This window comes from Leuresthes tenuis, unplaced genomic scaffold, assembly GCF_036924035.1.
Source record: "Leuresthes tenuis unplaced genomic scaffold, fLeuTen1.0.hap1 SCAF_21, whole genome shotgun sequence".
Taxonomy (NCBI): Eukaryota; Metazoa; Chordata; class Actinopteri; order Atheriniformes; family Atherinopsidae; genus Leuresthes; species Leuresthes tenuis.
This window is the reverse complement of record NW_027325375.1, coordinates 23,694,570-23,721,814: the sequence shown is the minus strand read 5'-3', so window position 1 is coordinate 23,721,814 and position 27,245 is coordinate 23,694,570. Positions and strand designations below refer to the sequence as shown.

The following is a 27,245-nucleotide window of genomic DNA, read 5'->3' as shown; positions in this document are numbered from 1 at the left end:
TCCTCAGCCCCCAGACAGCATCAACCCTCCACAAAAGAAGAAGCTGAGGTCAAAACTGATTTTCGAGCTTCTAAACTGAGACTGAAGTGGGGCTTTCTGCAATTACTGCTCCTTTTACGTCAGTACGGTAAAGGTCAAATGTAGTTTAGTTTGTCTGGGGTTTTTTTGTAAACAGAAACCTCATATTTTGCTGCAGCAGGACCTCTGCTGACTGCTTTCACACAGGCTGCACTGAAGGAAGGAAGGGATTGCAAAGGATTAAATTTATTCAATATGCACTGAACAGGCTTTCCTGTTCACCCCGTGATTATAAGTAACCGAGCTGTAGCCTTCGATTATGAAAACAATCTTTTTATTCGTCCAAATAAAGAACATTTCCCTCCCTAAATAATTCAAAATACATTCCTGGTACTGTAAAGTTTGATGATATTTGGGTTTGCACTGCACCATCACAGCGAATCCTCTGTTGTTTGATTCGAGTTCATCTTATCTGTGCTGAGTTAACTTGAAAACCTGTTTGCACCAAAACTGTTTCAGTCCTTATTTCACTTGATTGTTTCGCTGTGTAGACATGGAAAGGATATTTTCTAATTCTTCAACTTAAAACTTGACACCATATAATTGAGACCCAACCACGGCACAGTATTCTTTAAAAAAAAGGTAGAACGTGGAAACACTGCAGACTCTACTGCACGCACAGGCAGTAGACTTTCAGATGATGGCTTATCAGCAACATGGGGGTAATAGATATGCTTTTCACTGGTTAATTTAACTTCAGCTTATTCTGTGTTTGTCACACTCCACATCATCCACAAATCATTATTCAAAGCAGGATGGAATTGCTCTGTTGGAGTGTTGCTGATTAAATCAGTTGTGATTGGAAGAGGTTTTCTAAAAATCGAGTTGCAATTCAGCTGAGATTCTCTGAAATGGATAAACATTTCATTTCAGAAGTGCTGTGGAAATGTGTTCAAATCACATTGAGCAGTTTTCCTGTACACAGAAGAATCTTTCGAGTCATTCTCGACCTGAAACAGAACAAAGCCAAGATGATGATGTCAATGCAACATGAAGACATGGTCAAACTTACTCACTGACTTACTCACAATGAGAGGCTACAGCAACAAACTCTTACTCTGCTTCGTTCTACAGCATCAAGCTTTAGTTGGAGGCATGAAAATACATGTATGTACTCTCAATATAGTGTGAGAGTATCTGCAGTCTCAGTGACAGATGCGTCTTAGCTATACTAACGATTGTCTTCAAATGAAAGCTTTCGCTCTACATTGTATGGTGGGATCTTTTCCTCTGTATCCCCTCTGCTGATATCTTGCCATTTATTAAGTCAGTTTCAACTTCTTGGTCAAATTCTACACCACGAGGGGGAGCAACAAACCTTGATTGTCCACAGCAAATTGCAAACAGTTCAATCACCATATGTAGGATTTAGGATTAGACTAAAAGACTCCCAGTAAAGTGTAGCTATGCTTTAAGGCTTCAAGGCAAGTGAAAAATGACCTTCAAACCCAGAAAAAGGATTACCTTTTCCTTGCTGCCACCTAGTGGTGGGGAGAATCAGGTTGAGGATTGACTATGTGGTAAATTACAGGAATAAAATCTGATTGTGAAAGGGTGGAGCTCAATATCGTGTCGTGTAAAGTCTTTTGTTTTGCTTTTTTTTTTTTCTACAGCAGACATTTTAAACTTGTCCAAGAGGAAAAAGCACAGAATTATCGTTAAAAAGTCTTTGTCCAACTTTGATCAAGTATTGTCCTACAGTAGCACACTCACGGACATATATACACACCACACACATATATAGGCTATATAGAAATTGAAAAATAATTATACATACATACGTATGTATGTATGTATGTATGTATGTATGTATGTATGTATGTATGTATGTATGTATGTATGTATGTATGTATGTATGTAAAATTATTATTCAATTTCTTAAGAAATCAATCGTTTTATTTGCTCCAATAGTAGACTTTTGACTTTGACGGGAATGCTGACTAAATTAAATCCTATCATGTAAACATGTGTCCCCTACGTCGCCGTTCCCACAAGTTGTTGGATGTTTCCTAGATTTGTATCCAACCCCAGCAGAGTAGTGCCGGTGGCCGACACTAGAGGCTTATCCCGCTGCTCGGTGCTTGTGTTGTTTTGGTTAGCAGGAGGTTAGCTTCATGCTTTCTGCTGTAGCCGGTTGTAATTGTGATGGCTCTCCCATGAGGTGGGGGAGCGGGGCTGTGTTTTCTGATTAAACTCCAAGTGAAGTGTCGTTGACATGGCCGGGGTTTTCGACATCGATTTGGATCAACCGGATGAGAATGTCTCTGACGACGAACTTGAGGATGGGGTGAGTTTACGTTAACAGCTAAGCTAATGCTGCCGCTGTTAGCGAGTTAGCTAGCACTTAGCAGCAATGAGGCCTGCGGTGCTAGCATCAATGGACAGGTGTCCATTATCGGACAGGTTGCTGTCCAACCAAATTCCCGCGGATTCTGGTTGTGTGCCATTAGTGAATGACTGCCTCCTAATAAAATACATTTGATTGCGTTGTCTGGATTTGACATGACTGCTGACCAGAAAACTGATTTTTATTACCCATCTCCAAATGAAAATGATTTGCCTCTTAGTACATCGTACATCCACCAGAGCAGCTGTCCGATAATGGAAGAATAAATAGTGCAGTGCTGTGCATTTTGCATTGGTATGTCTGTGGGGCGTTCATGGCCGTGTAACAACGTGTTAGTAACATGAACACAAGCTCGGTTTGACAGCTCCTCTGACATTTATGGTCAGACATTTAGTATAAGTGGTATATAAATGAGTTTACTGTGTTGTCGACTAACAACAACCTGAAACCAGATGGATGCTAGCTTGACTGTGGCCAAAAGCTCTGCACTCTTAGCTAGCTTTAATGTTAACAAGAGGTTAGGAGTTCAAGTTTTTTCTTAGCTCTTTGCCATGTTAGTTCTCAACTATGCTAAGCTGGATAATGTAACCAAAGCACAAACCATCTATTTAACTAGCTTGCAAATCTAAACCGCTGATTTAACTTGGGTGGTTATAACATTTGGCTACAAAACTGACGAGAAGTTCAGCTTAAACAGTTTATGTGTGTTAAATATATCAAAATAACTGAGATTTCTTGGTAAATGTGAGTATTTTTTCTCATGTGCTTCCATGTTGTGTTCTGTTTTCAGGCTCAGCTCGGCGAATACATGGACCAATGCAGTAGTTTTGAATTGTGAGTCTATGAAGTGCGGAGATTTTCTGCATCCCGAACAAGCAAACGGCGCCAAACCTTGTCTTTGGATGACCGGGATTTAGTATTTAAAGCTTGCAAATGAATTTGCAATATTTTGGTATACAGCTGTTGTTTCTCTTATTTAGTAGCACAAATTCGGCTCATGTTGTAGTGATGCAGGGGCATCACAAGCATCCAGAGAAAGAAGAGCTAACAGACTAACATCCACTTAGCAGAGTGGAAATCTGGCAACTCAAAGCCACAAGAAATAATTCATATTCTTGATAATTAATGTAAAATTTTCAGAAACCCCTTGGACCTGTGTAGCCAATGATAATGAGCTCAGCTCCAGATTCTCATCTCATCCGGAGCTGTTTGATAGATTCAGTGAATGGAAAAATGCGCTTTATCCTTCAGATTGTAAAGTCTAAGGATAAAGGTCCATGGAGACCGACCAGCTAACCTAACCTATTAGAATTGTTGTTGTGCTTTAATGGTGCCCAAGTGAACCTCTAATAATCTAGTGACTAAATCTCAGAAAACATGAATGTTTGTTACAAAGCCAAGCACTGCACCCCATTAGAGGGGGTTCTTTGTTTGAAAACCAGTTTAGCACACACCCATCTCACATAGTCAGCTGTTAATTTGAAAACAAAACGTCTGTACCATCCTCGGTTCAACCTTTCACCACCGCTAGGTTTAGGCTCAAGTTTTTCTTGTGACACTCATCTATATTACAGTAGTGCTGGAAGTTGTAAATCCAACATTGAGTCATTGTTTTGAATGTTGTTCTCCCTCTTTGTTTTGCCAGTAACATGGATGACTGTGAGAAATTTGAAATCTCGGAGAACAGCGTAAACAAAGGAACGGAGCAGATCAGGCCTGAGTGCTTTGAGCTGCTCAAAGTTTTGGGGAAAGGTGGCTATGGAAAGGTGACTTTAATCTAAACTTCTTCCACAAATATATTCTGCATAATATTTAACAATTGCTGTTGTAATAGGATGTAATATAACCTCAGTTTTTCATTTTGAAGACTATCGAGGGAACCGTACGAGACCTTTTTTTAACAGATGACTATTTTAGTCAGTGTTGACATATGATTCCACTTTGTTGAACTATACAAAAATAATAATTACTTCTCAAACTGAGGGAATAACCACTTTGTCATTTGCTATTCTTGGCGTGAGGTATGCTATTACCAGAAGGTGGGAGAGGTCATTGCAGTAGGCTTCAGATTCCAGTGGGTGGGAAATTTCTTTAACAAAGTTACTGGAAGTGGATTTTTTTTCGTGCTGGAAATTTCAGCGCTATTTTTCATAGTTGTTTATCAAAAAGTCTGAACTCCCGCAGATGTTTATCTGTTAGTGAATCCCCTGCACTCCTTGTGTCTAATCTTAAAATCAGTCAGCATTTTAACCATGTTTGTACCTGTATGTTAACAGTCTGACTCGGGTTTTGTCGGTTGATCTTCCTCTCCTTGTTTCTTTCTGAAACCAACAGTGACATCGCATTTTATTTTGGAGACATTCAGATGCATCTTTTAACTTATTCTTGAAGTGGTTTCATATTCTGTCACTTGGGAATTTCTGAGCATTACAAAGTAATAACATTCTTTTTTCATTTGTTTTGATATCTTTGTCTGACAGTTTAGATTTTGAAAGCATTTGATGTGCGTAGGTCTTAAAAGTGGGCGGCTGAACTGGTTTTTCAAGACTCTGTAGGGAGAACTGAACACATTTACTGAAACACTTTCCTCTGAATAAAAGAAATGTTCATTTTCATGAACATCCCATTAATTCCCTGCTTACTTAAATGAGCACACATTGTGCAAAACAGTCACTTCTGATCTTCATGTTCAAGTAAAAAATGTATTTTACTACACAGCTAAAGGATTTATGACTTCATTATTTGGGTGAAAGTATAAAGAAGTCTTACTTTTACTTTTACTAAGTCTTGTTATGCAGAGTTTTCATCTGATTGCAGGCTTTAAAGAGCAAGCACACATCCAAAAACTGAAAAGCACAGATCAAATTATTTAGAGTAACAATATCAGTTGGAGATGTTATTTACATTTGGGAGGGGCGGAAAAACTCCAATCTAATTGAAGGTTGTGTCGTCACTAGTATTGTTGGTCATACATCAGCTCGTTCAGCTGTTTAGAAGGTCTCCAATTAACTGTGGCGAACCTTGTGGAAAAGCCTCTTTGAAAGTTTGAATTCTGCACCTTATGATGTGAATTTTTACAGGTGTTTCAGGTCCGGAAGGTGTCAGGTGGCACATCTGGGAAGATATTTGCTATGAAGGTTTTGAAGAAGGTGAGTAAATCTGGTGGACTCTCTGACCTCTCCTCAGCCGTCAATGGTGCCCCCTGGTGTACATTCGTAGTAGTGTAATAATGGTATAGAAATGCTGTCTGAGGTCTTTAATCCACATGCGAGCAAAAAGAAGCAGTTGCTCCTCGAACATTTAGTTGAACTACAGACTTTATGCAGATTATCTGTGTATGTTTCAAATAGACTCGGAGGCACTGAGTGTCTTTCTATTAGCACACTGGTTTATTCAGCTATGAGGCCTCTATGGATGTTGCTATGAAGGATGAACCTCCCAAAGTAGATGCACCAGGCTCTTCCAAGCAGCTCTTTCTGTTCAGTGTTGCTGTTTCCGCTGTTTACACAGAGCCGATGTCTGTCTTTACTTGGGAAGCCAACTCATATTTCCCAGAATTCCCAGAAGCTTGAGGTTTTGGTAAATTACCTTGTTTATTGGCTTAATGAGCCAACTGCAGTTTTCATCCTGCCATCCTGAGTCCTACTTTGCCTCTGCAGCTGATGCTGAAGGTTTGACAAAAACTAATGGGATTCAGTTTAATGCATGAATACTTCAACACACTGGCTGTATTGTTGTCTCCATCGCCAGGCCATGATTGTGCGTAATGCGAAGGACACAGCGCACACCAAAGCCGAAAGGAACATTTTAGAGGAGGTGAAGCATCCTTTCATCGTGGACCTCATCTATGCCTTCCAGACGGGGGGGAAGTTGTACCTCATTCTGGAGTATCTGAGTGGTGAGGACAGAAATCACACTTAAGGCACAGCACATTTATATTTACTGAGGTTTTGATGTGCGTTCTCTCTGTGCACATTTGAGTAGTACAACTCCAACTCAAAAAAAAAGCTGAGTCGCTGTGTTAAATGTAATTAACAGCAGAAAACAATGATTTGCATAAATCAATATTTTATTCACAATAGAACATAGAAAAGATATGAAATAGAGAAAGTGAGACATTTTTACCATTTCATGAATCATATTTGCTAATCTTGCATTGTGTGGCAGCAGATCTCAAAGAAGCTGGAACAGGTCCACACCCCAGTGCAGGCCTTTCTATGTTCTCCCCGTGTATGTGTGGGCTCCAGCTGCTGTGAGAGCCTGAATTAAGTGGGTATAGAAAATGGATGAATGGAAAGGTCTGGACTGAAGGGAGCACCTGGACTCTTTTACTATGAAGCCATGCTGTTGGAATAGATGGTTTAACATTGTCTTGCTGAAATAGACGACATCTGGATGGGAGCATATGCTGCTCTAAAACCTGTTTATATGCAGGCTTTTTGAACTGAGCACTGATAACAAGCTGCTCCCTCTCCCCTTTGGTCTGGAGGGCACCGTCTCCACGATTTCCCAAAAAAATTTAAATGAGTTTTGACTACTCTAACCTGGAAAGAGTTTTCCACTTTGACTCAGTCCATTTAAAAAAGCTTTAGCCCAGAGGAGACAGCAGTGTCTGTGGATCATGTTCACATGTGACTCCTTCTCTGCATGATAGAGCTTTAACCTGCATTTGTGGATGGCACCATGAGCTGTGCTCACAGACATTGTTCCTGAGCTAATGTAGATAATGGAATATTCAACATCTGGAATTTTACAGTGAGGAGCACTGCTCTGAAATATTTGTACGTGTAGTTTTTTTTTTTTCAGACGGCTGAACATCTGTCCATATTTCCTTCTTATCATCTGACTGACCTGTTGCCAGTTCACCTAATTAGTTCATCCAGCTGTTTCTTTTCACTGCCACTTACTTTTCCAGCCTTTTATTGACCCCTTTCCAGCTGTTTTTCCAGACCTGTGGCTGCCATTAAATTGAACTTAACTTTTCGACGTTTCGTATGCGTTCGATGTTCTGTTGTGAATGAGATATTGGTTTGTGAGATTTGGGGATCGCTGCATTCTGTTTTTTTGGAACTGGGGTTGTAGTTTGTGTGTGTCGTGATTGCAGGTGGGGAGCTGTTCATGCAGCTGGAGAGAGAGGGCATTTTCATGGAAGACACAGCCTGGTGAGTTAGCTTCTTGCTCGTTAAGAACCAGAACCATCTGCACAGAGATAAAATATACAGGCAAGATGAAAAGAGAGGGTTTGGAGGAACATTATCTTCACCGGTGTTTTCTGCTACGCTCTGTTACACACACATGGCACTTTGACGCTGAGTGGCAGTAAATGAACACTCAGGTAAGTCATATAAAGAAAGCATTTGTTTCCTTTTGATTTTAAAAAAACAGCACAGATGGCAGCTAAACCCTACGCAGTATTAGGGAAACACTGTATCAATTTAAGTTGTCGCCCTCAAGTGCTCCAGCATCATAGGGACACACTTGTTTTGCTCAGGGATTCTCAAATAAGACATTGAAGTCATAAGAGTTCAGGTGCAGGGAAACAGGCCGTGACATGACATCATTTCTCAGGAAGCGCGAGGCGCAGTTTGAACAGGGATTATTACTATTTTTAGTACTCGTGCTTCTGTTTTATAAACGCAGATGAAAGTAGTGAATACATACACTAAGGTTGTGAACAAATAAGGGTGTCTAATGTTCCCAGTTTAATCTAAATGACACCTTGAGTGTTCTCTTTTCTGTGGACAGTTTCTATCTGGCTGAAATCTCGATGGCGCTGGGTCATCTCCACCAGAAAGGCATCATCTACCGAGACTTGAAGCCTGAGAACATCATGCTCAGCAACACCGGTACATAAAGCTTAAGAGTGGCGTGCGATAGGGAGATGAGACAGCCACACATTTCATGTAACTTGCATCTACATTTCAGGACATGTGAAGCTGACAGACTTTGGTTTGTGCAAAGAGTCCATCCATGACGGAACAGTCACCCACACTTTCTGCGGAACCATCGAATACATGTACGGCACACAAACAAAAGACATCTTCGTATTCAGATGTATTCGGTGTAGCGTGTCTGCTGCATCACCGTGTCCTTCGTTCTCCTTCCTCAGGGCCCCAGAGATCCTAATGAGGAGCGGACACAATCGAGCTGTGGACTGGTGGAGCCTGGGAGCGCTCATGTACGACATGCTGACGGGAGCAGTAAGTGCACGGCAGTCAATCTTGTTGTCACGTTGTTAATGCAAGAGAGCACTGAAGGAGGCATTGCTTGTAGCTGAATCTTTGTTTTTGACCTGCTTCTCTCTCTTAGCCTCCATTCACTGGGGAAAACCGTAAAAAGACAATTGACAAAATCTTGAAATGCAAACTCAGCCTTCCACCTTACCTCACACAAGAAGCCAGGGACCTCCTAAAAAAGGTGAGCTGTGTAAAGCCTTTTGCCTTTGTTGGAACATCTGGAAAGGTAGAAGGATATTCTCCTAAGTTTTGGGTTGTTTTTGTTGTTTGTTTTCAGCTGCTGAAACGAAGTGCCTCAACGCGACTCGGGGCTGGACCAGGAGATTCTGCTGAGGTCCAGGTACACATACCCACTGAATCACGGATATTTGCGTGTAGTGTGTACACACTGTGGTTCGGGAATAAAAACCTTTGAGGATTTTCTAATGTTTATGCAGTATAAAAAGCTTGATGCCGTGTGATTTGGTCTTCCAGGCCCACCCATTCTTCCGGCATATAAACTGGGACGACCTTCTTGCTCGCAAAGTCGAGCCTCCATTCAAACCATTTCTGGTGAGTTTGGCTTCTTTGTGACAACTTGCAGATCAACTGTTTCCACTAGCAACACTGCTCCCCCCCCCCAGAAATGTAAAAGCATCACTTAACTACACATTCATTGCAACAGTTTTATTGATAGACATTTTTAAAGGAAATTGTCACATTGAATTTGTGTTTGAAGAAGAAATTTAAATCAAATCACTGCATGTATACGATCAACTGGACTCGAATGGGCCAAGGTGCTCCACACATGCTCCTAAGTTCCATCTTTTTGCCTTATTTAGTTAAAGCCGTAAAGTGTATATGAATGCGGCTGAATTCCTAATAGAAATGCTCTCATTCGCATATCTTTTGTCAGACGGCTAAACGTGTCAGAAATTGACTGAAAATCAGCTCATTAAGACGACTTAAAGCTAAGTCCTGATCTAATAAAAGTGCCGTCATCTGAGAAAACCACCATGCAAGTAAGTTAAAGACGACGTCTGTGCCGTGAATTCAGCTGTACTTGCAGGCCAAGACGGTGAAAAGCAGAAAAACGTGAGCGTTTTTATCAGAAAATAACATGATTCCTGTACTGTACACGTATACTGAGAATAAATGGCCGAATGGAGGTGTAACCGTAGCTCTCCTCAACTACGGATCTAATCGTACTGCCTGACAAACGGACGCAGACATTAGTTTTTGCTCCTGTGCTGCCTGGCGTTTCAAACTGCTCCTTATGGTCCCAGCCTGGCGCCATTCCTGTCCCTGTACGGTAATTAAGTGACACATTTCTTTTTGACAGCAATCGGCTGATGATGTCAGCCAGTTTGACTCCAAGTTCACCAGCCAGACTCCGGTAGACAGCCCTGATGACTCCACGCTCAGCGAAAGTGCTAATCAAGTCTTTCTGGTGGGTATCTCTGGGTATCGCTCTCTGGTGATGACATCTGCACTATCATCAGTACGGTTTGTGTCTTCCAGTGAGCCCAGCCTTCCCAGAATATGCAGATTATGTACAATTAGCACAAGAGATGTGATCTTCTTTATAGTTAGCTGGAAGAACAAAAAAATGTGATCTCAGTCGGATGGAAGAGATTATTCTGTTTGTTTTAGAGTGCATCCATCTTGAAAAAAGCGAGTGAGTGTATGTGATGAATGAAGAAGATCGTCGTTCTCGTGAAAATCTAGTTTCACTGCAGAATTGAAAGTCTCGAAGGTGATGTTGCTGAATTGTAGTGTTTTTTTTTAGTGTTTATATAACCTAAAAAACAAAGGCCAGCTCAAGACAATTTGCCTATTTCTTTTTCAACAAGTTGGCCTTACGAGAATCAGTTAATGCATCCCATCTGTTTTATTCCTGCTGGGTTTTCCTGGAAGCTTCCCTCACTGTTCCACCACATTGCATGATATGGTTTACTTGGTGTTTCATTGCTCATCATCAGCTGTGGGTTGTTTTTGGAAAGATGGCCTTTGAAGAGGTGGACTTAGATCTCAATGTTTTGGTTTTTTTTCTGCCCCCCACTCTATCCCCAGGGTTTCACATACGTAGCTCCATCTGTGCTTGAAAATGTTAAAGAGAAGTTCTCCTGTGAGCCAAAGCTCCGCTCACCACGGAAGTTTCCTGGAAGCCCAAGAACACCTGTGAGGTAACGGCGTGTTTTTCTTGTCTTTAGCTCTGTTGAATCACGTTGGTCATTAACAAACCTTTCCAAAACAAGTCTCCCCCTCTTTGATGACTCATTTGCTGACCTTGTAAATGCATCCTGCATGGCCCGCATGAATCTATTGTCAGTGGGAAAAATTTAGCTTTTCTTTCCAGTGGTGCAACAGCTGTTTGCTGTCAGTATGGGAGAAATAAGCAGCGGCCAGTTGAGGGAATTGTGAGGGGAAATAGAGAGGAGGTGACTTGCTTGTCAGGCGGATGAGAGAAGTTATGGAGGTTTTACAGTAATAACACTCATCAAGTTAGAGGTCTGTGAAACATTTGACTGTTTCTGATTTGTCTTCAAGACTACCCCTGAGGAATAATACCAGCACCTTTTCTTTTAGTCCATTGAAGTTTGCAGGAGGGGACTGCTGGCCCCGGGGACCCTTACTGACTGGCGGCCCATCCCTGCCATCTCACGGCGGCTTTGTGGACCAACCCATGGAGGTGTCGGCGGTGGAGCAAATGGACACGGGCAGCAGTGGCACCTCCGAGGTATCGGCTCCACTTCCCATCAGGCACCCTTCAGGCGTCAATGCAGGGCCCTACAAAAAGCAGGCCTACCCCATGAACTCCAAGCGGCCCGAGCACCTGCGAATGAACCTATGACGCTTGGCTTGCACATGAACTTTAGCTGTCTTTTAATTTCTCCTCCCGTTCCTTTTTACTATTATCTTTTTGAGACTTTTTTTTTTTTGACTGACACTGTCAACGCTGATCACCAGCTCTTCCAGCAGCGCCTTCCCCTCCTCGGCCTCCCAAGTTCTCTTTACTCAGCCTAGCTTTTCCAGCCTGATGTGGACTGTCAGCTGATTTCTGATGACAGTCAGTGGAGTGGAAAGTCTGTTTGGCTGTTTTCTCCTTCTGGCTGAGGTGGCTTTGGTGTACTTATCTGGCATTATCATATGATTCACTGGTGCTCCTTAATTGTCAAGTCTGCGCTGTGTTACCTGTTCCGACTAGTTACCTGAGAGAAGACAGAAACACCCAGAAATCTACTGGATTCGGTACTGGATCAGACTTAAAGTCGACACGGAGAAAGACCTCCCATGTAGGATTTTATTTGCTGCAAATAAAATCCCACCTGGGAGCTCGTTGGTCTGCAGATCCATCTGTTCTGTGATGAGAATTTTCAGGCCACGCTTTCAGCAGGTAGGACTTATTGGACATTGCCTTTGTCATGGCAGCATGGGTCAGGAGGAGTTTGAGGAGCACAACTAATGGGGAAAAGCATCTAGAAAAAGACGAGGCCGTCACCTCCACCACGACCATGACCAAATACTGGCACTGCTTCACTTGTATGACTGGAATGTTTGCTGTAGGACCTTTGTCCAGAAGCACTGCTCAGTTTCTTTGTTTTGAATGTAAACACTCCAAAAGCCTTTTTTTTGTGCCGCTTAAATCTCCTGTGCTTATGTTACTCCTGCAGTCTCATTGCCACTGGTTTGGCTTGAGACCAGCATACTTGATGACCCAAAGTACTCGGATTGGTATCACTGCCTTTTACTGATTCCGGCTGCGTTCATGTCTTCGGTGCTTTGGGTGTTCTTTTCGGGCAGCAACAAGCCTCTCAGTGTTGGTCTTTGGGATGAACCCGAATTTCTGTTAGTGGACCATCAAACGAAACCTGTTGGAGTTGTTTGTGATGTGGTGCTCTGATATGAGAGTCCCCGACGCCTCATGTAAACCGTTGGATACAGATTCCCATATTGTTACTGGAAAATGAACGTCGGGGAGTTGTCTTATGTTTAAATTGTCTTGGAATCCAAATACTTGGAGCGTACTGAATAGGCCAAACTCACTGTTTCACTTAGCTAAATGTTTTGTTTTTGGTCGAGTTACAAACAACTGATACGAGTCACTGATTCATCAAAGAATTTCAAAGTTTATTCCTGTCTTTTTTTTTTTAAATTCTTTTTATCACGCTTTGTTTTCACTCACAGTTAACATTGCAGTTGTTTTGGGTTGTTTCATTTTCCACTTTTTTTAAACGGTTGCGGCTTGTTTCAGCAGAATGAGGTCGTAATAACGGATCAGTTTCAGGCTGCGCCGACTTTCTTCTTCTGCCATTCTTAAACTACTAAATCCAAGAGCGGTCCCTTCACTTTGATTTACTTTATTTATTTAAAGTGCCATTGTGCATCCGCTGCATTATGCACACTATGCAAACTATGTATTTATTATGTAGTATTATTAGGATAAGGCAGCAGAATGTGTGATTTCATTTCTTTTGTCGGTAATCATGTATAGTTTTTATCTCCACACAACACACAACCTCAAACACAGCGTTTTTAATTTAAAATTGGCTTATACGTCTTACAGTATTTATTTTGTGCCATATCACATTCAAACGAGATATTCCTAACGACATTTTGATATTTAAGACTTTTCTTACTCGAAGCCTTTTCCTTTTTTTTTTGCTTTGTTTTGCAGTGCTTGAAGCAAGGATGGCATATTGTGTAGAAGAAACTAAAACTAACTGGGAGTGGCGCCGTGCCTTTGGTTACCGTGTACATTTTTTATGCACAGTTCGCTGTAAATGATAAAAGTGTGTGCGTGGAATAGGTTGAGATTCATTCCAAACTTTCACTTTCGGTTAACTCTCTCTTGTGTCTTTGCTTTACCGATTCACTATGACGTGGTTAAGAGTTGGATCGCTTTAGAGGGTTGGTAAACGGATACATTTTGCTTCTGTTCAGACATGCTTGAGGTCATCCTTCCACAATGAGATGTTCTAGAACAACCATCTTATTCAGTTTAATGGGGAAACGCATCCCCTGGGCAGAAGGGATGTTTTTGATCACAGCTGGGCATTGAACATGATTTCTTTTAGCATTCCTCATATGAAGAAGCAGGTCTGAGAATGACATGTATCATGTACATAATGGAATAAAAATAAATACATGAAATTCATGGATTGATGTCATCTCACCTCGTAGCTGTTCTGCACTGAAATGCTCCCAGTTCGCAACATGAAGCAACAACTCTACAGTGGTTCAAATGTAGCTCTTTATTGAGATAGTTTATGGTTAAAAATAAAGGTGAAATGATTTTTTTTCGTACATAAAATAGTTCCCGGTCTTTGGTTCATTATGAAAACAGTAAAGTCACCCCCCTTTAGAAAAATAATTTATGTGTAAATCAGTCTCACGAGTTGCATCCTTTTCATCATACATGAACAATAATAATAATGATTAAAAAAAAAAAAAATCTGGAAGCAAAATGCAAACCCATCCCATCCCATGGGATATGTTACTGTGTACTGGACGTCTCAAGAGCCTTTGCAGCGCGTCAGCCCTCAAATCACTTTTTTTTTTTTTATTCAAGCTGAACAACTGCTTTAAATGGAAACTTTACAAGCATTCAGGAGCACTTTTACGCATTTATACTTTAAAGTAATCAAACGCTGGACAAGTCAGGGTTCATGTGATGTGTTTGTTCAAGTGTCTGACAAAGGACAGGTCTGTTTAAAATACTTCTTTTTTTTTTTTTTTAAATATATATGTGTATATATATATATATATATATATATATATAATTCTTCTCTTATGCTTCCACATTTACAGGAAGAAGGAAAACGTATATTGCTATGAAAGGTGAAAACAAAAACAACACTAAAAGGTAATAACTTTAAATGGGGAAAATCCAAATCCAAATCATTTTTCAGTTGGATGTGCGGATTTACCGGCAAAGAAGTAAAAAAGAAAAAAAGCTCACTGTGCAAGGTCCCACAGAGAGCTCAGCCCTTATTGGATGACTGAAACAGTGTGTCACGACATTACCCGTCAGTGGGGTTTGAAAAAACCATGTTACACACGAGCTAATACCAACGGCCCGCACCCAGGATTATTCATCAGTAAATCTGCAGGTGGGGAGATGTGGCTCCGTCCCTCCACTTGTAGACCTTCTCTGTGATCACGGTGCGGCAGAGCGGGCAGCTCTTCTCCCGGTTGAACCACAGAGCGATGCACTCGTCACAGAATATATGCTGCACGGCAGAAAGGTAAAAGCACGTCAAAAAGATGAAGGTTCAGAGGAAGCGTGGCTCATAATTGTACAAACGACTAACAAAGAGTGGTTAAGAAGTTTGAAAAGCTTGTTTCTTTGAAGTAATACTTCTGTACATGTGGAGAGAACCACAGATGTATATTCTTTCAGAATGTTAAGGCCCAGTTACTCTGAATCATTGAGAAATAACATGTATGTGTAGGGAAAACTCAACCAATAACAGAGAAGAGAGACGAGACGTTAAAGTGGACCACGATCCATCATCTCAGCTCTCACAGCCTTGTGCACACTTGTGGTTTTACCTGACAGAGTAAAGCCCGAGGCTCCCTGTACTCTCCCTGGCAGATGGGACACACATCCCCAGCCTCGCTGCACTGACCCCTTGTTGCAGCTGTGCCTGTGTGCTGAAAAATAAAAACAAATGCACTTCAACAGCAGTCCGACACGGTCTGAACAATTTCAGATGAAATAAATAGTCAACCACTGACCTCGCCACCTAAAAACATCCTCACAGTTTTCAGTAGAGACGTCCATTGGCTGTACAATCCTAAAAGCTGAAAGGAAAACACTTTATATTTTAACTGTCCCGATGGAAGGAGGTTTTATACAGTTTTACTTCCAACTGTTGCCAGTTTGTAGGATCACACCTTTAATATGAGGTAGAGCAAAGCCAGCAGGACGCCCACTGTGAGTGCAGAGGCGCCGTCGGTCTCCTGGTAGGCGACCAGGTAGCGGAACCACAATGGAACGGGCGCTGTAGCCTGGTGAACTTGACCCAGTTCCTCAGTCAACATGAGCCACCGCCCCTGATTACGTAAACAAGTTCAAGATACAGCCAGTACACAGTGGTATATAAGTGCTATTCTTGATCAACAATCTGAAGAAGGCATCTGTCAGTCATACCTGGGTTCTGTAGGTTACCAGGGAGGAGGGCAGCAGCAGGATAAGGCACTTAATCCCCATAAAGAAGAACTTTATTATGAAGTTGGTGGTGCCAACCGCCCAAAGAATCTCCCAGAAACCCAGCGGCTCGATGGTTGGACTGAGGAGGATGAGGCTAAGGGGGAAGGGGAATGCTCAGGTTACCTTAAATGATCTTCCAAATGTTTTTGCTGCATTTCTGGTTTAGCTGTTTACTTTAATAGTTAAAAAATAAAAGTCGAGCTAAATCTCAGTGATCTCACAGAGTAAAACACCTAAGGATTTATCAAAAAGTCCTCAAAATCCAAATTCTGACTCTGCTTGCCGTTAAATCCTTGCCTAATGATTTTAGTTCGAGGCACCGTAGCTCATACAAATCAATGAAAGCCTGAATAAATGCACAGCTTTTTATCTAAGATCCTAATGCCCCAAACAGTGAGGAACACAGAGAAGCAACAGCATCGCTGCCCAATCTAGGAAATCAATGTCTAAATGCGTTCAGTAAACAACAACATTTTAGAAGAATCACCAATAAAGGAAACAAATATTTTTAGTGTCTGTTCAGCCTTCCTTAGTCACGGTATCGTGAAATGTAAAGTTAAGGCATCTATTAAGCTTTCCAAAAACACTTCAGAAAATAGTGGTTTAAATCTACATCTTACAGTGAGGGAGCAACCTGTTGGGTGTGCTTATTGTGTAGGTTCTCAGTCAGTCACTTAATACGTGTAGTCTTACAATATGGATATGATCTATGTGAAATTTTCAGAAATTCAGATGTCTGTCCTTTACTTTTAAATACTGAGAAGGAACCCCGATTCCAAAATCAGGCAAGAAAATGAATGTGAAAACAAGTGAGTCGTCCTTACCAGTGGTAAAGTGTCTGAGTGAAAAAGGTGTAGTAAAGGAGGAGAGTGGAAGAGCTCAGGAAGAGAAGCAGCCACATGCACTGCAGCTTCGAGTGACGATCCTGAGGGTGCACACAGGCAAAAGTCCCATTTTAACAGCAATATTCACAAACGCATCAGAACTCAAGAGCCTCGGAGTTCCTAACTTACCTGAAGGAAGACTTGGGTTTGAATGTTTTTATTCACATATAAAAAAGTTGTGAAGAGGCCAACCCCAACAGCTAAACCTGGGAAACGAAGAGAAGGATTATGACAAGCTTGTTCTGTGTTCAGTATGGCCATCATGGTGTTAGTTTGACTCATCCACACCTAGAGCATGTTGCATGACCAGCTTAGCACACAGTATAATAAGGAAAGGAAGACTCTTCTGGAGCCAGCGGAACAGACAACGAAGCTCAGACAGGGAGGTGCTGGGTTCTCCAGAGTCCAGGTCAGCGTCCGGTGGGTCCAGTTCAGGCTCTGAATTGGAGTGGTGCTGCACCCTATTATGGCCATGGGAATGGGAGTGGGAGTGGCTGTGCGAGTTGATCCTGGATCTCCTGGATGATGCGCCTCCACTTGACTCCCCAGGGCCTCCGGTCATGGACACCCGAACCTCACTGCTCTCAGGACCACCGGTGGCGGCAGCGGGGGCTGGTGCCCTGGTGAGAGGCTCTGGCTGCAGAGTTAGGGACAAACCATTTCCTGCATGAGGGCCCCGCTCACTTGAATCTGGCTGCATTGCAGTAGAGTAATCCCTCAGTTTCAGTGCTCTTCTGGAATCACTCCTGTGGAAACATGCATGTATAAACTTTGGTTAGCTGGTTAAAAAAAAAAAAAAAAACTTCCAACTTGCTAATCATTCTCACAATAATAGCGATGCATTATTATGTTTGAAGCCACCTTGCAGACAGTCTACTGTGACAGTTTCTATACCAGACACTTGTTTGGTTAGCTTAGGTTGTATCTAAATCTTGACCAGCAGTCATAAACTAAACTAAAATGGCATTACCTTGAACCATTTAGTTAATCTAGTTAGCGATTAACGTTAACTTTTGGTTCAATCAGGTGTTTCCAGGCAATAGACCCACAGGTAGCTGCTTAGTGACCGAGAGATAAACAGACAGCTGACCGTTTCCTGCGCGGAGCTAACCGTTAGCTTTAGCAGTCTACAGATGTTTTCTATTAGTCTCCACTGGCTCCAGCTCACCTATCATTCTGTACCCGGAGTTTCATGGTAATTTCCTGGTCCCCATTTAGTACAATTCCAAGTCGCCAAAATTAAACGAAAGCAAAAGTAAACCTAAATATAAAACTAAGCTGTTATCACTGAAGATAAGCCCTACAAGACATTTTGACGTTAGAGCTAGCTTCTTCTGTTAGATTTTCACGGCGTATCGGATGTAAAGTCACCAATTACCTCCATCTACTGGAGAATTTCGTAACTGCACTCATGGAAATCGATTAACATTACCCTGTCAAAAGTTATGTAGTGGAATCGCCACTCTTGGTTAATACAGCCTTTTTTTCTTTTTCTTTTTTTACTTGTTAGCATAAGAAAAACAGATATGACACAAAACAGTTCGATGTGATAACTGAACAAAATGCTTGTTTGTTTTTCTGCAATTTTCACTCTATTATTAGTAAAAATATGAAGGGATAACCACGTTTATATTTCTTAAACAAATACCTTCACAGGTTTAAACATGCAAATGAGGTATCAGTCTCAAAGAGAGTGCTTACAGAAGTCAACGAGCTGTTGAAACATGGCCCCAGCAAGAGCGTTGTCGGTGGAAACAATGGAAAGGATTATGAATTTTCCCTCATGAAGGTAATACAGTTCAATGTGGCAAAATATGCTGTTCTTAGTTAGCTGTGTCTAAAATTTGGAGCAAGTACAAACAAAATGGGATGGTTTTAAAAAGAGAAACATACAGGTCGACGAAGGAAGAGGCTAAAGTATCCGGACGGAAAAGTCAAAGCAATATGTGCTTTGACTCTAACAGAAAATAGAAAAAAATGCAAAGCTATTACACAAAAAGGTTTTTTTTTGTCATATATCTTTATTTTTTTTATCTTTATTTCAAATTTAAAAAGTCCGAATGAACATCCTCAAAGTGTGGCTGTTTTATTCCATTCAGTTTTATTCATATGCTTATTCTTCACATCAGTGGTTATCTGAAGGCACTTTACAAATAAAGTAAACAAGTTTAGTTCAAATCCAATAACATGCGACCTAATTCAATCCAATTCAGTATTCCCGCATATCCTCATTATCTCCGATTACTGGAGCCCATCACAATTTTCTGTTATTTTTAGTAGATGAGCTGGTGCTGTTTTCCTAACTGATATTTCTTACACATTTTCTATTGTACTGATGTCACTTCAGTGTTCATCATCATAATTATTCTCTTTTCTTGACAGTTACCCCCATGACAAAATGGGTAACAATGGATGACCATTCAGATTAATATTGCAGCAGCTCAACAACCAGAGAAAGTTTCCCATTTTCTTGCAGGATGGGATGCCGAGCAGAGAGTTTGTAGTTGGATGAGATGATGCAGGTTTATGTTGCCTTGGAGGTTACCCTCAGCAGTACACCAAACTGCTGGGCTGATCCTAACAAGCTAGCTGTTGCTTTGCAGTCTCTTAATGATCCATTCCTGTCTGTCTTTTTCACATTGCCTCTTCCATGCGTCATTGTTAGAATTAATATTAACTTCAGGGGTCATTACTTGCCCACTTGATAGAAAAGCCCTCTCCTTTGTGCACTGGAGGCCTTTCTTGCCTTTAAACCCTCTCAGTCTGGATATCTTATGAGTGGCTTGTTTCATAAGAGAAAAACTGAGAAAGAAGCTGCAGAATTTCAGGTTTAGAATCGTGTGTTTTATCCAAAATGTAGAGTTTTGGCATGGATTCTTGCTTGGAATAGAAATCTAGTGCTGAGTAACAATCATAGCTCTTCGTAGCTGTTTGTTCACACAGTACTCATCTAGAAATCAGTCATTCACAACACATATATGGAGAAAGCATTAACTTCAAACATTAGAGGTCATTCTGATATTATATTACTGCAATGTAATTTGTCTCCTCGTGATTTCATTGTACAGTTAGGAACATAATGGAAAAACCGCAACTCATCTGCAGAGGAGTTTAGCGTGGAAATTTCTCACATCATTAATATCAAATTCTTCAAATTGAAGGTATTAGAGCCAGTGTAAGATTTCCATTTTAAAACCTAACAAATGATGCATTAACTTTCTGATATTAGCATCCAATTCGTCCTCGATGCAAGTTAGCTAATTAGCTGTTGACAAGATTTTAATATTTCATCTGGTATCCAGTTAAACTTATATACAGCTTTGTATGGCCTCTAAGTTGACCATAGAGCATGATAGAGCACTCTTATTATTAAATTAAACAACTATGAGCTCTGTATCTGTTTCATAGGGAGAAGAGAACCAACTACAAAGTCCTGGGATGAACTACTGACTGACAGCAGGAGGGTAAGATAGCCTAACTGACCTGGGCTTCAGGTAAGCATTGTGTTGTTTTCTTATTGACTTAGCAACACTCAGGGCATTTTCACTTTGTTGTAACCTATGCTCCTAATTATGATGCTGAGAGGTATTTTGCTTACAGTAAAGAGGCTTAACTAGAGTAGCTGAAAAGTGAAATGCCTATACAGAAATAATATATTTTGTTCTCTCCTTGATTGAAACTGGTGCTAAAACAAAACAAAACACTTGACTGTTGGTGATATCCAATATCTGGCTCACAATCTCTAGTCCCATTTCTTAAAAATGGCCACCACCACCCTGGTCTGCCACTCCAGGATCAACTGCTGCTGTGGAGGGTCCCCAGTGTCTCAGGCTGAGCCTAACTGGGTATTATAGCTACATGGAGCCTTTTGATTAACTCTCCTCTCAGCTTTAGGCCGGGAAAAGCCGATCCCAGAATCAATCAACAAGAGTAACAATTTTCTTAATCCCCTGATCCAAAGATATCTGATGGAGTGCGTTTGTGTCAGACCTTTTGCTTTGAGGAAGCCTGCCAGGAGCCTGAAGCTCCAGACAACATAGCCCTGAAATAGGAATGTGTGAGAACACAACTATGGAATTAGATAAATGTTTTTAGTTCATATTTAGAAGCGCAAGTTCTTGGGAGATCTGGGAAGGGGGCACTGATCTGACCAGCAATAAGGAGCTGGTGTTGCCTGGTTGAGGAGGATTTTTCTTGTTTTGCAATGACAACTTTATTTAAATACAGGAGTATGTTTCATTTGATGTATAGCCAATGTGCTTAACACAAACAAAACATGAGAAAACACTTTTTATATGTTGTCTTGCATGAGCACAGACATACGCATATATATGTATCCATAGACATAAAATGATCTTTTGATTTGAAATGAAACTTTTGATAAATACAGACTTTACCAAAGTCTTACTCTTTCCAAATGCTAAAGGCAAAACACAGAACCTGCCTCGAATTGTCACTTCACAGGGTTCACAGATTGAATCTGTTTCATGTTATAGATATTTAGGTATTTTAGTTGATGAATCTCTTTCTTTTACCCCACATGTTCATTATTGAAGCTGGGTTTTTATTTCATGATTAAATCCGGTCTTTCATATGAATCCAAGAAGAGATTGGTTACAGTGATGTTTTGTACATGCATGAAATTTGATGAATTTGATGCTCATCACTCATTTTACGTCTCTCACCCATTACTGTTTATTATACCAACATGTTGGATGGTCCTCCTTGTCAATACGTAGGCTAAGACATTGGAATATTCTTGTTTACAAAGCTGTTCTTGGTCTGCTTCCGTCTTACCTCTCGAACTTCCTCCATCTGAAGACTTCAGGGTCTTATAGCCTTCGTTCACAGGATTTTTTTCTTATTATTTTCAGTTGCAAGTGTACAAACTGAGATGGGGAAAAAAGAGCTTTTATGTATGCTGCTCCCTTTGCCTGGAAGGAACTGCAAAAAGACGTGAAACTTCATGACACGGTCCCGTTGGAGGCTTTTAAAGAATGCTGGATGACTTGGAGGCAGATACATCTGTTTGTAGATGTTCTGCCTGATTTTCGCATTTGACTCAGTTTGTATGTGTGTTGATATGTCTGTCTTTAAATGTTGATCTCCGTGCTGCTGTTTTGGCTCTTGAAAAAGAGATTTTAAATCTCAATGAAGCTTTTCCTGGTTAAATAAAGGTTCAATAAAAAAAACTGTAAAAAGTTAAGTATGATGAAACCCAGTTAGAAATCTGGCCTGTGAAACCATGCTATTCATAGCTCGTTTGATTTCAAATGTTATGAAAAATGGTGTCAGAAGCAGCTTTGAGATCTAACGTAACTAAAACTTAATTCAAGTGCGAGTCACTGTTGATCTTTAGGTAATTGATTATTCTAAGTGGGACTGTTTCTGTGCTATGGTTGGCCCTGACACCGGAATGGTGTTTTACCAAGAAAAGGAAGATTGCATACCTGTCTATGGTTATTAATTTGAGGTGTTATTTCAGCACGCTTTAGAGAAACAGGGAAAAAGCCAGAGTGTGGAGAGCTATTGGAATATTTTATATGTAATTTTATGAAGCAATTAAAAAAACAGATTTGGAAAGTCTGATGGGAATAGGATCAAGTGAAGAGGTGCAGGATTTTAGGTGATGTATGATGTCTTCCAGAGCTTAAGAATTTACCAGTAAATACTGATATTGAGCCTCTTGGTGGGTGCTGTTCTTGTGCACTGGTACATGGATGGAGACTGTGTTTTCTGGTAAACCATGACAACAATGAATAGACATTCAATTGTTTCTAACCTCCCGTCTGAGTGGTTGATTTGATTGAAAATGTAGGTGAAGTCGCAGCTCAGCTGCTGGTCTCTCCCCAAAGCTTTCAATTTTCATTTTTGATTACAAATAAAGAGCTGAAGCCAAAAAATGACATTAGGGATAGCCCTGACGCAGCCAGGGGTGGTGTAATTGCTGAGTTGCGTGCTGCCAAACAGATATATAAGTTGATTTGCTGGGTGATAGAATCTGAAGTTTGGGGCAGCAAGGCCTCCACAGGCTCTCGGTTTGTGCAGATTGGATAGTTTTATTTAGGGTTTATCATGTTTACAACAGAATTGAGCATTGATAGAGATGTTAAACCAAATGGATGTGGGTTGTACCAAAAAACATCTCAGAGGGGATGTTCATTTCTATGGTCATAGTCTTCCTCACAGTGTGATAGGTCAGTTGTTTTAGTGGCAGATATCTAACAAATAACATGGATAGTTTAGTGGAGGTCATAGCAATTTATATAATTTTAATAATTATTGTAATATTTTTTTTAATTGCCAGCAGTTATCATCCACAAGCAGCCAAAGGCTCATTCAAACACACCTATAGATACCCTGGCAAAAAGGACAAAGGAGAAGGAAGAAGGCTGGGATGGTTTTGGATGGTGACTCTAGTGTCCTGTTTGATTGAAGTTTCTGAAGAGGAGCTGTGTGCACTTTTTTTCTCCCAGTGAGCAAAGTTGCACCCTGCTGTGTTGTCAGCGGGGGCCGATGTCATCAGAGGGAGTTGATTATGAGTTCACAGAAGTTTCTCATGAGAGTGCACTTTATTCAGTCTCCTTTTCAAAACAGTGAGATGTGTGTGTGGTAACTCTACTGACTCTACTACTGGCAACCTGCTCATCTGGAAAGGCACCATCAATGTTCAGACGAGAATGGGACGACATTCCTTTAGCTGTTGATAGATCAGTCAAGACTGAGCTTATAACCTTTTGTTGCATATCATCTTGATGAGCCCTGGGCATAGTTCATTCCTGTGTGTCTGTTTAGGTTTATTCGAACTAACATTAATAAATGTAGCTTGAAGGGTGAAAGTTGTACAGTTTTTGTACAGGTTCATGTATGGTGTTGAACTTGGTGACAAGTGGAAAATCAAAAATTTCAAAATTTGGCCAGAGAAAAAATGTAAGAATGCAAATAGGAAGTTTAGTTTGTAAGTCAGGATGTTAAACATTTTACAAAGACCTACTAGAGCATTATTTGCGTATCTCTTTTTTAGATTAGGGTAACAATACCACAGCCAGTGAGGATTTGCTGTTAACAGAGCAAAAAGCAAGAGCAAAAGTTTCCATTTTGCACTTCCAAGGTACAGCGAATGCATCATGATTTGAAGTTGAAATGTAATGGGGAAAAAAGATGTGGGGGATGGATATTTCTACTCTTAGCTGGGAGTGTGACATAGTAATCCACTGCAAATTTCTCATAAAATGAGACACTTTCAACCAAACAAAGTGCCAGATGAGTTTTGACTTGATACTGACTTCAGACATCCAAATATATGCTCTTAAGCAGAAAGAAAGTTATTTCTTCCTATTTAAGAATATGTAATAACCAACGATCACTTCCAAGCTGCTGCTCTGGATTGCTAAATCTTGATTTTGTAACTATGACATCTCACAAATTCAGCACAGATGCAAGACTAAGAGCTTTTATTTTGCATGTAAAATTAACCTATAAGTGAGAGGCTTAAAGTTCAGTTATACAATTATCTCATTTGTGTCAGCTGCCTCACAGTGAGACTCCTTGATTATGGCAAATATGATCACAATCAAGATTCTTTACCATGATTACTCATCAGCTGGAGACACCAAGCATTGTTCATTGTCAGTCATTTGTTTATGTAATTGATGGATTTTAAATGTCAACATCGTGTTTATTCTCAAAAGCTAAAATCACCGTGCAGAATCTCAACAAAACATCTAAGGTAATATACAACCAAAGCTTTTTCACATGCTGGGTTCTGAGTTTCTTTTTACAGTTTTTAAACTGTTATCTATATGGCCTACCTTAGATCAGGAGGATTTGTTTTCTCTAACGTCTGCCCTGGTGTAGAGTAGACAAAGTACAAGGATGAAGTGAGACACTGTGGTTAAAGGAGGTTAATGTAGTGTGTCTGTGAGATCTGTTCCCCAGCTCTGTTCCACTCCTGGTAATTGTGTTATTGCTCTATAGAATTGTCAGTGGAGCTGTACTGCCCCAGTCAAGACATCTGAGGCAAGTCTGTGGAGAGAGGTTAACTTGACATATAAATTGCTATCTGCCAAGATGAATAGGGCTCGACAGAGAGCAGATGAGGAGAGCAGTGACCTGACATCGCTTCTGACAGACTCCGTATATCCCCAGTCATCTTTCTCCCCTATTTCCTCCGTACACAGTGCTCGCTGCCTCCTCTGATGTCTCATTGGAGCTGCCAGAGATTTTGTGGTAGTGACAAAACACACTATTTTTTATAACTCAAAAAGTTAATCATCATATTATGTGTCAAATGCATATTAGATTGTTCTTTAGAGTTATTCCCACAACAGGAAAAATTTGCTAATTTCCCAACAATTATGCGTCAACTGTTAACTATTAATGAGGGATTATTGCTGCTCAACGCTGCTCTTTGTTGTGGGTATTTTTCATTTCATAATGAGCCAAATGTTTTCATTATGCGACAGGTCAGGACTGCACGCAGGCCAGTTCAGCAGCAGATGCACAAACTGCTCACAAACAAGAACCCTATGTACACGAGCCGGTGTATATAAATAAAGAGTGTGTTGTCACAATGTGATAATGCATATAGACCTTTTAAGAGTGATGTGATATTGATAAGAGGTGGAAAAGAACAGGCAGCAGTATATAATGTAAAACGAAACAGAAATTTTCACACATTTTTGACAGTAAGATGATTTATTTTTTTAATTTTTACACATATATGTAATATACCCATAATTAACTGTGGATGCTGTAAAGAGCTGCTGCCATGCAGCACAGTCATGGCGGCTGTGGAAGACATCGCTAATGAGGCTTTGAAAAGAGAGTAAGTGTTTAGATATCATGATTTTCTAGCACAATATTGGCTCATAACCTCTTTCTTTCTGCCACTCTCTGTTCATATCCAGTCATTATACAAACCTGTTGATTCTTTAAGAATGACATAACTTTTCCAGTCTTTGACATGTGCACATGTCTAATTTTCTTTCAAAAGCAATGCAACATCGGACATGTTGTTTTTGTGCTATTCTGAATTAAAGATAGGGTTTAAATGCTTTGCGAATGATTTCATTCTGTTTGTTTCCACCTTTTTTATGACAACAAATGAGATGAGAAGTTTTTTGACAAGTAGTTCAATCTTGTTTGTGTTTTATGCTACGCTGTATACACACTGTACAAAACACTGTATACCACGCAGTCTTTGTGATATTCAGAGAATGGAAAGCGGAAAATTGGCTGGTCTTTTAGAAAGCATTCATATCAGTCATTGTTATGTCTTGACCGAAGTAAGGGATTTAGTTTTACTGCTTCAGCAAAATGAACGTCTGCGCTTACATGCACAGCAAAATTCACTGTTGATCTCATTTTAAATGAGACAACAGTGAAGATTAAAGATTAAAGAGCTACAGATGAGATCATTCCTTTCATGCTCCCATGGTACAGAGCACAGGGCCAGCAGTAATTCACGCCTACATAAATTCCCATTATGCCATCGTCATCCAAAGCTGTCATTATGCTTGTATCACTGAAAACACAGAGCATTATTTGAGTAAATCCCTCACCACAAAATGTTTTTTTCTACGCAGTCACCCTAATTTTTATTGAGTGCCACATTCGTTTCTAACTAGGAAGTGAACTCTGAATCACTTTGGAGCTATTTTGCTGCAGTGTTCAGACAGTAACTTTATGATAAGTACATTAATTTAGGACTATGAGAAAGAGACGAAAGTGTAGCAGGAGACACTTGAACTGATGATGGCTGCATGTTATTAATGGGAGGTCCTGCTGTTGTGCATGCTGGTTTGTTGTCATGGTTTACTGGGACGCTCGAGGGAACAGAGCCATCATTAGCATTATTAATTCCACCTGTACCCTTCCTGTGGTGATTAGTCAAAATGTCTGCTGTGAAAAAGCCTATTAAGGCTGTCTTATTTAATGACATATAGCTTGTTCCACCACATTACTGAAGTCTTATTCCAGTGAATCATAGCAAGCACAGGCAGTAATCTCGACTCATTGGGTTTTCAAATGATAGTGCTTACATTTGACTTACTTATATGTTCAACCTATTGATGCAGTGCTGTACTTACAGACTCCAGTGTGTTGTTTTCTGCCTTCCAATGTTAATTTATTAATCAGTTATTGTTGTTTCATGATTTTTTTTTATTGATTTTTGTTGTCAAGATAGATGGGAAAAAAAGGAGAAAAGTGGATTCTAAACATGATCTAATTGGCAGATTGTTTATGAAGGAAGATTTAATTTTCTCCAACATCATGCCGACTGATCTCTACTTACTTCTTTTTCTGGCCTCTGACGAAAGTTTCTATAATCCGATGAACACACAGCTGAAGTATTTTCCTTATCTTGGAAAACAGGATTTTTTTTTGTTCCTAGTATAATCCCTGCAGTTAAAATGTCACTGTGTTATTGCTGTAGTTGTTCAGCATTAAATTATTAGATTTCACCCACAAATCCCCAAAGAATTTAATTTATTCAGTACAGA

General features: G+C 40.4%; 2 protein-coding genes across 2 annotated transcripts; one reads left to right on the top strand and one right to left on the bottom strand.

Annotated features, from left to right (window-relative positions):
- Nucleotides 1–2,115: 2,115 nt before the first annotated feature.
- On the top strand, nt 2,116–13,798 carry rps6kb1a (ribosomal protein S6 kinase b, polypeptide 1a). The gene is made up of 15 exons (XM_072374712.1): nt 2,116–2,365; nt 3,216–3,259; nt 4,071–4,191; nt 5,506–5,574; nt 6,176–6,323; nt 7,530–7,587; nt 8,171–8,271; nt 8,351–8,441; nt 8,535–8,625; nt 8,735–8,842; nt 8,939–9,001; nt 9,136–9,213; nt 9,983–10,090; nt 10,714–10,826; nt 11,230–13,798. The coding sequence occupies exons 1-15, from the start codon at nt 2,294–2,296 to the stop codon at nt 11,492–11,494; spliced, it is 1,530 nt and encodes a 509-aa protein (XP_072230813.1). The 5' UTR covers nt 2,116–2,293; the 3' UTR covers nt 11,495–13,798.
- Nucleotides 13,799–14,091: 293 nt separating this feature from the next.
- Nucleotides 14,092–18,070, bottom strand: rnft1 (ring finger protein, transmembrane 1). The gene is made up of 9 exons (XM_072375222.1): nt 17,909–18,070; nt 17,029–17,486; nt 16,870–16,946; nt 16,681–16,781; nt 15,797–15,950; nt 15,541–15,699; nt 15,382–15,447; nt 15,196–15,297; nt 14,092–14,873 (listed from the first exon to the last, which is right to left on the bottom strand). The coding sequence occupies exons 1-9, from the start codon at nt 17,932–17,934 to the stop codon at nt 14,739–14,741; spliced, it is 1,278 nt and encodes a 425-aa protein (XP_072231323.1). The 5' UTR covers nt 17,935–18,070; the 3' UTR covers nt 14,092–14,738.
- Between the last annotated feature and the right edge of the window lie 9,175 nt (nt 18,071–27,245).